Raw genomic sequence first — 9,717 nt, forward strand, 5'->3', positions numbered from 1 at the left:
TCAGAGGAAACATTTATAGCTTTGCAGAAAAGCAGCACAGAGCCCTTGGATGTCTCTGCACAATGCAGCCCAGCACTCCAATGCTGAGGATGTTCCACCATGGGCTGGGCTGGTTTGTAGCACAGTCCACAGACAGAGGCAGGACATTGCCTCCAAGCCCACAGTAAAGAGGGCCTTGACACACCAGGGTGGGAATTGTTCAGTAAGAAATTAATATATATACACACACATAAATACATATTTTAAATATATATAATATATATAGTGCATATACATAATGTATTGCTTGTGTATATATAATACATGTATTTTGTATAAAAAGCTTCACATTCAAGTAAAGGTATATATTAAAATATCAAGAGAGGAGGACCTTTGGAAGTTAACCTTAAACAAATAATCTACTGTAACCAAAATTCTTTTTAGGATCATCAAGACAGGTGTTCCCCAGTTTCAAAATGTGAACAATTCAGAGCTTAATGTTCCACTGACAACTGAGGAACACAACCCAGTGGAAAGTGAGAAAAAGGGGGGAAAACTGATAATGGAAAATTATATATAATATCAAATACATTGATATGTGCATAAATCCTTTACTTAAGATACCCCATGTTGGGGGGAAAAAGCAATGTTTTAATTTGAGTTTGTAATACAGTCCCTCAGTGGTTGTCAGTTTTTTGCAAAATATCATAGGAAAAGGAAAAGGAAAACTGAATGATGAGAGGAAGAGTTGAAAATCAAAATAGTGTCATGAACCCTAAAAGGTAGTTCACAAAACCTGATATGAAATATGGCTCACGCAGCCTTGTTCTGAACCTAAAATATGAAATGTATCATGAGCAGAGAGAATACTGGATGGAAATTCTGAACTTCAGGTAGCCCTGCATTGGTTCAATGCCTAAATAGAAATTCTCTCTTGAAATCCCAGTGGCCTTCATCTTTAAATTGTTGAAATTATGATCACAAAATCAGTGAGTAAATCACTCTGATGTTTTACAAATGTAGATGATGAACATACAATGTGTATCTAATTGTGTAAATCTACAAACCATCATTTTTGCTGGAACAATGCAGTACAATTTCAGGACTGTGATCAGGGGGTTATGCAAAGTAGGCATGGCAAAACACAGCCACAGTCAAGAGGATGATGCCGTTGATATTCACAATGTTTCTCCACAGTGGCACTTCACTGGTGTCTGTCAGTTTCTTCTTCAGTGCCTCTTCTTCCTCCTTGCTCAGTTTGGGGCCCTTCTGTTGGTCCAAGCCACAGAACCAGTTGTAAGCTTTCCTGCAGCATCCTGGGTCCTCCTGGTTTTCCTCATTAACTGGAAGGAATAACACTCTGGTCAGGAAAGGTGAGCACAGATCATGGCACACACAGATCTCTGGGACTGAGGGCATTCCCCTTCTGATTTATGGTCATAATTCAGTGGGAGCATTTTGGTACAAAACAGTGCAAGAATCGAGTTAATATTGTGTTTGCACAGCTCATCTGGGGAAAGAGGGATTTTCTACATGTTCTAAGAGAGCCTTCTGCAGAAGACACTTGGACCTTTTGCAGCTCAGAGACTTGGCTTGGTATTGGAGAAGCAAACTATGCTTCAGAGCTTAAACTCCATTTTCTCAATACTTTCTACACTCTTAGTTGAAAGACAAATAAAATAATTGGAGGATACTGATGAAAAGGAGCTTGTGAGCAGAAACCCAGTAAAGAGAGCAGGTGGGTTTGCAGTCTGCTTTTGTGGTGCCTGACCATACCCTTTATAATTTCACCGTATTTTTGTAGCAAAGAATGACAAAGAGGGATCTGGGCAATCAGGTGCCTTCAATCCTGACCACAAGCCACTGTTTGCAGGTGAATTCCCTCTGAGTGCTGCAGTCACACACAGGTCTGCCCATGCACAGTGCTCTGACCCACAGCATTGCCATTGGTTTAGTCCCAGACTGCCACCCAGATACCAAAAGAAGATTTTCTCCTTTCAAATCCACTTCACTTCTGATTTACACTGAGCTTGAGAGATTGGAAAAGGCAGCTCATGAGCCATTCATATTTGTGGGGGCTGAGGATTTGCTGTTGGGGAGAGGGAGGATGTCTTCAACTATCAAGCATGTTAATGTTCCTTCAGGAATGAAACAGGGATACTCAAATATATGACAGAATCTCTAGGTATTCAACAGTTACCTGATTCATCATCTTTTTCATCAGCTCTGTCCTGCTCCTCATCTGCATCAAGATCAATCCGTTCTTCTTTGCTGTGCCTCAAGGCCCAGCACAAGCGGTAAAGCTGCCACGGAACAAAAGGACTGGAATTGATCATGGGCTGAGCACACAGAGACCAAGCAGCCTGGCCAGCACCTGAGCTGGCTCTAAGGCCTCAGCATCCCAAGTGTCTGGGATGTCCCAGGCTATGAGGAGTCACTGAAGATCTGTGACAGGTAAATGAAGACTATTTCCTTTGCTTTCTTATAAGAGCTGTATGCTGGGGGAGGCTGAAGTGTTGAGGGGTAACACACCAGTGTGACCTGGTGCTTTCATTGGGTTCCATCTCCTGAGGAGTAGGACTGCAGAGATACTCACATGTACATCAGAGATACTCACATGTACATCAGAGATGCTCACATGTACATCAGTGATACATGTACATCAGAGATACTCACATGTACATCAGTGATACATGTACATCAGTGATGATACTCACATGTACATCAGGAATGGGCTTGGTCATGAAGGAGACTGCCAGGATGACGATGGCAGAAACCCCAAAGAGGATCAGTGCAAAGTAAAGGTAGTGAATGCCACAGATGATGAAGGGGCAGCTGGAAGGGGCCACACAGCTGCCAGTTCCGTAGGCAAACTCTGCAATCATCCTGCTGAGTCCAGCCAGCAGCCCAATGATCAGGCCCCAGAAGGCACCCTGCAGACAAGGGTGTGACAAGAAGGGATCAAAATGAGTCATTTCAGGGATGGAAATAAACTCTGAGCTCTCAAACAGCTGCTGGAGGAAACATGGATGTAGTTATGTGTTACAATGGCTTTGGAATGTGGGTTTTAACCCAGATGCTTTCAGTGACCTTATTTACAGCTCAGTGTATGAGTCCAACTGAAAGGGGCAATGAACAGCTCTGAGATATCAGGCACACCTCAGGACTGTGTCCAGACCATTTCTCACACTCCATCTGGCTCCACACAACTTTGCCCTTCTACAGGACAGGTTTCAGCCATGGATTGCACACCCCAGGGCCTGCTCTCATACCTTTTTACCTTTGAGCTCTTAATCCCTGACAGCTCTGGCACAATGGAACCAGCCAGAATGTTGTGTCATCCTTCCTGAAATGTGTGTCTGCTCTACCTGCTAATGGCCCTGAGTAATTATTGAATTCCCAGTACTGTTGGTGGGTGCCTGGTGTACAGTACTCCAGCCCAAAGTGTAACAGACACACAGCTATGTGTGGGCACAAACTGAAACATGGGAAAATCTGTTTAAACATTTTTTTGTATGTTTTACTGTAAAGGTGCTTGATCATTGATCTAGGTTGCCTAGAAACACCGTGGAGTTTCCATTCTTGGGGATGTTCAAAACCCAACTGGACAGGATAGGTAAGAGGTGGTTTGTTTGGTAAAGCAGCTTGGTGACCAATATCCTAAATGAAACTTTCAACTATGTGTCCATAGATTATCCTTTTAACACACTTCTTGGCAAAGTGATAGAGAACCTAAGCTTCAGAGCTATCTATGAATTTTTAGGTGACTGTTTATCTATCAGACAATGGAAGAACCTTATCTAACTCATCTCTGAAACCTCAGGCTTTGGGGTGTGGAGACACAAAATCCCGGGGCTATACTGGGATTAAAATAAACAGGAAGTTGCTCATAACAAAAAACCCCACTTCTCCCAATTCCTAAAGGAACAGGTGGCATACCTGGTTCCTAATTTGCACTTACCTGCTCATTGACACGCTTGCAGAAGATACCAAGCAGGAAAACAGCAGCAATGGGAGGTCCCAGGTAGCTGGTAACAGACTGAATATAATCAAAGAGCTGCCCACTCTGAGCTGACTGCACCACAGGAACCCAGGCAATGCTGATGCCAATTAAGAGCAACATAAATGCCCTGTAAACATAGCCAGATATTCAGTTAGCCATCTGCTTAGAAGTATCTATGATCTATCAGAAAGAAAAAAGAACATCAATTAATCAATAATTTACATGTTCATTTTGTATTTCAACTACTGAAATCAATTATAATGGCAAATTAGCACTGAACAAACAAAAGAAATCCAAGTTGGGTATTGTGTACGTCAAATATCCATCCATGGTTAAATATGCAATCAGAACACACAAAATCACTTTTCTCCTGTGTTTGTTATGTCTAGAGACAAATCAATAGCAGATGAACTAGAACTAGTTCATTGATGCTACAGCCTGGTGCAGCACGGAGCCCAGGAGGGTAATTGAAAACATCTTCCTTCGAACAGCAGTGGGGAGCAGTGACAATTCGCTCTTCCTGCACCCTGTGTGTTCCTCGGGGAGCAGGGAGTGCAGTCCCCAGAGGAGCCGGGGGCACAGCCGGGCGGCCACGGGAGGTGGTGCAGCCGGGCCCGGGGAGGCTGAGCCGGGCCCGGGGAGGCTGAGCCGGAGCTCCGGTGACCGCTCGGGGCTGAGCAGGGGAGGCCCGGCCGCGCTCACCTGCCAGCCAGCATCAGCTCCTTCTCAGATGGCCGCGTCCGAATTTTGGTGTAAATGTCCATGGTGAACAAAGTACTGGCACTGTTAAAAATGGATGTCAGGGAGCTCATGAGGGAGGCCAGCATGACTGACAGCATCAGACCCCGCAGACCTGGAACACAGAGATGGGCACGGGGAGCAGCGTTCCGTGGGCAGCCTCAGTACCTGGCACCCGCTGTTTGCCCGACCCTTCCCATAGGGCAGCTCTGAGCGTGTCTGGCACATTTATCTGCCTGACATAAAATCCTGCCTGACATTCCCTTGCTGGGCAAGCAGAGCTTGCAAAAAGCTATTTACAGCAGTGCCAGGGAAACTCGAGCTTTTAGCATGTAGCTACTTCTTTAGTGAATTCTGCCTGATTAAATGAAATTAAATTAATAAAAAGAAAATAATATAAAGCCGACTTTTCCCAACGGTTATAAAAATAATTCCTTTTGTTTGCAAGAGAGTGCTTACTTGCTTGTAGTATATTTGTGAGCCAGGTATTTGCCAAAAAAAACCCAAATTCCTTTTACTGTCTGAAAACCAGAGTAAGCCACTTTTCCAGGTGGTCTGGTCTGGCCACAGAGCATGGGGAAGTACTGCAGGATTTTAACAGCAGTTATCAAAGGATGGGAAAGTACCAAAGCTGCCAGGGAAGTGCCATGGTCTCTGTAATATCATAACCTGGCTTGCCTTATGAGCCAGCACCCATCCCTTTGGGGTTGGCAGGAGGACCACAGGAATAGGCCTCCAGCTCAGAGATCCTGGCAGAGAGTCTTTTATAAATCATTGGCCAAGCAGGTTATATTTTACCTTCACAAATGGGAGCTCATTTACCATTTCAGCACACAGCATGTGCCAGCTGAGAGCTGACACTGTCAGTGTGGAGCTATTCTGCACCTACAGCTAATACAGACAACCCCTTTGGTTAATAGTACATCATTCTAGCAAGAATTTTGGAACTAAACATGGGTCTTGGACTCCCTCTATCACTTGTTTTTACAGTCTGGCTTTCCTAAAACAAAGAAACAACAAATACAGACAGTGTCTTACCATTTGGCATAAGCTCCACTACCAGTTTTGGGTAAGCAATGTTTGTACAGCCCACTGAGGTGCCACAGTAGCGCTGGCAGACTTCAGGCACAACACAAGCCACCACATCTGAGGGGAGGATAATGAGACACTGAGACAAGGTCATGCAAACAACAGATTGCTCCCAAATTAACAGAGCTTCTAGAATGTATCTCTGTGTTGAGCCACTGGATTGACACGTTTGACTTCATCCTTGGTTTGCTGGCAGGGAGGAAGGTGATCCTAAGCCTCTTTCCTTCCCTTTCTCTCTAAGAGAATACTGACAAGTGCTGCAGGTCAAAAGAAAATCTGCACTCATTTGTCAGATCAGGAATGAACAACACAAGGAGACCAAGTAGAAAAACAAGCAGAGGAACATAAAGCCCACTCCCTGCAGCTGAACCTCTCTCCTCTGTCTCTGCTGGTCAGGGAGACATGGGGTGGCATTTCCCCATGCTGCCTTTGGGACTGCCCATGGCCCAAACCCTGCAATCTGTGACTGATGGCCCTGTCCTTCCAATTGCCAGCACAGTATCTGTCCTGGACAGCATTTTCCACTCACTCAGTCAGAGTTTGTAACAAACAGACAGCTGGAGAGGGACCCTGTGGAATTTCTTTCCCCTAAAATAGACACCAATAGCATTTAGCAGAAACCTGGGATCAGGGAAAAGAGGAAGGCCTGTGGCTTCTAACAGTGCAGTTAGCTGAAGTTCCCTGGACTATTTGGATGAGAAGATGACAATCTAACAGGTATTTTGGAAGGGACAGAGGTTGGCAATGAAAGGCAGGCAGCAAGAACTTGGCATTTCCATACCCACATCATACCTGTGTACAAAATCCGGCTGATCATTCCAGGCATCACTATGATGAACATGGGCAAGAGTTTGAGGTACCCACACATGATGCAGCCAGCCTTCACATGGGACATGTTCTTGCCAGAGAGACATCTTTGCACAATAACCTGCCAATGACACATGGCAGCTATAACATTTCCATGATCACACCATGCCATGTTCCACATACAAGGTACTTCTTAACTTCTGTGACAGCAAAAGAGCCTATTGAGCATTTCTGCCACTAGGAAAAATGAAAACTACATGAAAATCAAAGAATATGTTTGAAATAAGTAAAGGAAAATATTACTTGTCTGGTGTGTGTTTGAGGGGTAAGACTTCTCTCACAAGAAGTTTTTTAAGGCAGACAGACTAAAAAGCCAAAAAGGAATAGAATATTTAACTGAGCAGTAAATACAGTTACATTGGGGATTTTGTTAATTTGTTGAGAAATCATGAAGATGATCTTTCTCACAATTCAGGATGCAGAAAGATCATTTGTTAGAGACACATTCACAGGTTGCAGGAGCACATTTTTCTTTACTCATGTCAGTGTGATCTCCTGAGGAAACTGGACAGTGGTTTTAGAGAGAAGGAAAGATGACTGGGGAAGAGTCTCCAGGCTGAAAGACCAAACATATAAAGAACATCTCCCCAAGACTATGCAAGCAAAGATGAAAGCTGCATATATAGGAAACGAACTCGTCTTACTGAAAAGGGAATGGTATCCAGACCCAGTCTAACAAGGGCCATTTGCTCCATGGTTTCCTAAGTAAGCATTCACAGCACAACCTCTCTGTTTTCACACATGGTCACACATAAAAAATGAGAAAGGAGGCAGACACAATATCTGCTGGGCAGAGGTGTGCAGGAAGGTTCCAGAAAGAACACCCATTCCATTTTCCTACATGTGAGAGATGCCTTGAAACCAGGAACTGAGAAGTCACTGACCAGTCTGGAAATGACAGCCAGCTCTGTGGCCCAGCTTTGCATTGCAGGGGAGGATCACCCTGGAGCTCTGTGTCTGCCCTTAGCAGGGCGTGGGGCTCCCACATTACCTGGTCAGTGCACCAGTACCACATGGCAAGGATGCTGAGGCCAAACACCAGCCCTGGCCAGGGCAGGTCCCCGCTGGTGGCGTCCCTGAAGATGTGGAAGGCGTCCCTGCGGGGGGTGTAGCAGGCGGGATCCACCTCGGCGCCCCCGTAGGACACGTTGGAGGGAATGGCTGCCATGTACTTCTGCATGAAAGCCTCATAGCCTCCCACCTCAGCAAATGCTGAAACACAGAAAAGAACAGTGGCAATAAAGGATTTGTTACTGAAATCTCAGAGCTTGAGAGTGTAGGGAGAAAAGCCTCTTGAATATGGGCATAAAAATCCTGCCATGGGATGCTGTTTGTTTTCTTACACATTCACTTGTGCTTGGGAGACAGAGAGACTCAGTCACTAAAGGTGCCTCACTTTGGGCAACACGCCTGTTTTCTTCCCTGATAAACAGGTACAGGAGCTGAAACCTCCTGGTTAGGGTAACAGTTTCACACTGCAGGATTCATTCCTGTAGCCACTGCAAGATTTGTGGCTGAACATTCCAGTTTAATTCATCTGATTTACTTACCAAATCCCATGAGAATAAAGGATCCCAATACCATGATGAATGTTTGTAGGGTGTCTGTGTAAATCACAGCTGCAAGGCCACCTGATGGCAGAGAAATCAGGACAAATAAGTTAGCTCTGGGCAAATGTCTCAGTGGAAATGCTTTTTTATTTTTTCCCCTTTTCTCACCACCTCTGTCTTTCGAGGATCACTATAAATAACCCCCCTTTCAGGTTTTCATTTCTCCCTTTTTCTCCACTTCTCTTTCTTCTGGCTCTCTCAACATCTCTGATTTATCAGACTGCTCTGCAAACTCACCTGTGATGGTGTAAAGAGCAGTAATAGAAAGCAGGATAATTATGGCCAAATAAAGATTCAGCCCTATGGCCAGCTGGATAAATACAGCTCCAGAGAAGATGTCAGCCTAGAAAAGAAAAATTGTAGGTTCAGCCATGTTTAGGTTCATGGTGACTATAATATTTATAGTTCCATGATGAGGGCACTGAAATACACAACTCTGCCCCTTGTAGTACTGCACACACAAATCAAAAAGAAAATAGAAGCCATTTTCGTGCACCTGCCAGTGCCCCCTCAGAACTGTGGAGTTCTTAGAACCAGAGGTGTAACAGTTCTCAGAGAATTCCCAGGCCTTTTTTAACAGGGTTGTTTTCTCTAGACAGTTACCTCACTGCTCAGTACTTAGGCACTAAGAGACAGATTCAAAACAAACTGTTTAAAACAGAGTGTGAGTTCCATTTGCTGCTGTGTGCAGGGCTGCACTGTGGAACACCTCCAGGACAGTTCTCTTCCTTCAGTGTCACCACAAAAATCTCTTTCCTTCCTGCTGGCTCAGGACAAATGCTGCATTTGCATTAAAGGCAAACATCTTATATGGTTTCTATTTTTGAGTTCCTGTCAGAAGAATTGACAGCAGTTGGCTAAGAGAGGAAACCTTTAGCCCTTGCATAAGGAAGGAATTGTTCAGGTTTCAGAGTAACACCAGGCCGTTAATCCCATTAAATCACTTCCTGATTTAGAGATAATTGGCATCAATGGTATTTACATAAGTTTGCAATCAGAATAATCTGCCCCGGTGCACTTGTGATGCCTTACTGTAAATTCTGCTTTTATTAGAGGTCGATCCTGAGCATGCAGCTCATGGGCTGCTCTGCATCCCCAGCACCCACGGGGGGCTCTGCACAGGGACTGTCACCCTCAGCTGGCAGCAAGTCTCCCTGGGGTCACCAGCTGGAGCAAACACACAGCTGGGACAGATGCACGGCTGGGGCAGACACACAGCTGGGGCAGGCAGACACACAGCTGGGACAGGCAGACGCACAGCTGGGACAGGCAGACGCACAGCTGGGACAGACACACAGCTGGGACAGACACACGGCTGGGACAGACACACAGCTGGGGCAGGCAGACACACAGCTGGGACAGGCAGACGCACAGCTGGGACAGGCAGACGCACAGCTGGGACAGACACACAGCTGGGACAGACACACGGCT

General features: G+C 45.3%; 1 protein-coding gene across 2 annotated transcripts in view; it reads right to left on the reverse strand.

The window, feature by feature from the left end:
• Positions 1-801: 801 nt before the first annotated feature.
• The window catches only part of SLC5A1 (solute carrier family 5 member 1), a 25,159-nt gene continuing 16,243 nt past the window's right edge, over positions 802-9,717 (reverse strand). The window contains exons 6-15 of one of the 2 annotated variants that reach the window (XM_005428437.2): positions 8,524-8,629; positions 8,227-8,307; positions 7,668-7,888; positions 6,602-6,737; positions 5,759-5,866; positions 4,685-4,835; positions 3,941-4,109; positions 2,697-2,912; positions 2,180-2,282; positions 802-1,322 (exon numbers count right to left, since the gene is read on the reverse strand). In XM_005428437.2, the coding sequence (XP_005428494.1) occupies positions 1,099-1,322; positions 2,180-2,282; positions 2,697-2,912; positions 3,941-4,109; positions 4,685-4,835; positions 5,759-5,866; positions 6,602-6,737; positions 7,668-7,888; positions 8,227-8,307; positions 8,524-8,629 (1,515 nt within the window). In that variant the 3' untranslated portion in view covers positions 802-1,098. Of the gene's footprint in view, positions 1,323-2,173; positions 2,283-2,696; positions 2,913-3,940; positions 4,110-4,684; positions 4,836-5,758; positions 5,867-6,601; positions 6,738-7,667; positions 7,889-8,226; positions 8,308-8,523; positions 8,630-9,717 lie in introns of both variants that reach the window. The other variant, XM_014310098.1, reaches the window with a different exon arrangement.

The sequence above is a fragment of the Geospiza fortis genome, unplaced genomic scaffold (assembly GCF_000277835.1).
Source record: "Geospiza fortis unplaced genomic scaffold, GeoFor_1.0 scaffold31, whole genome shotgun sequence".
NCBI classification, from domain to species: domain Eukaryota; kingdom Metazoa; phylum Chordata; class Aves; order Passeriformes; family Thraupidae; genus Geospiza; species Geospiza fortis.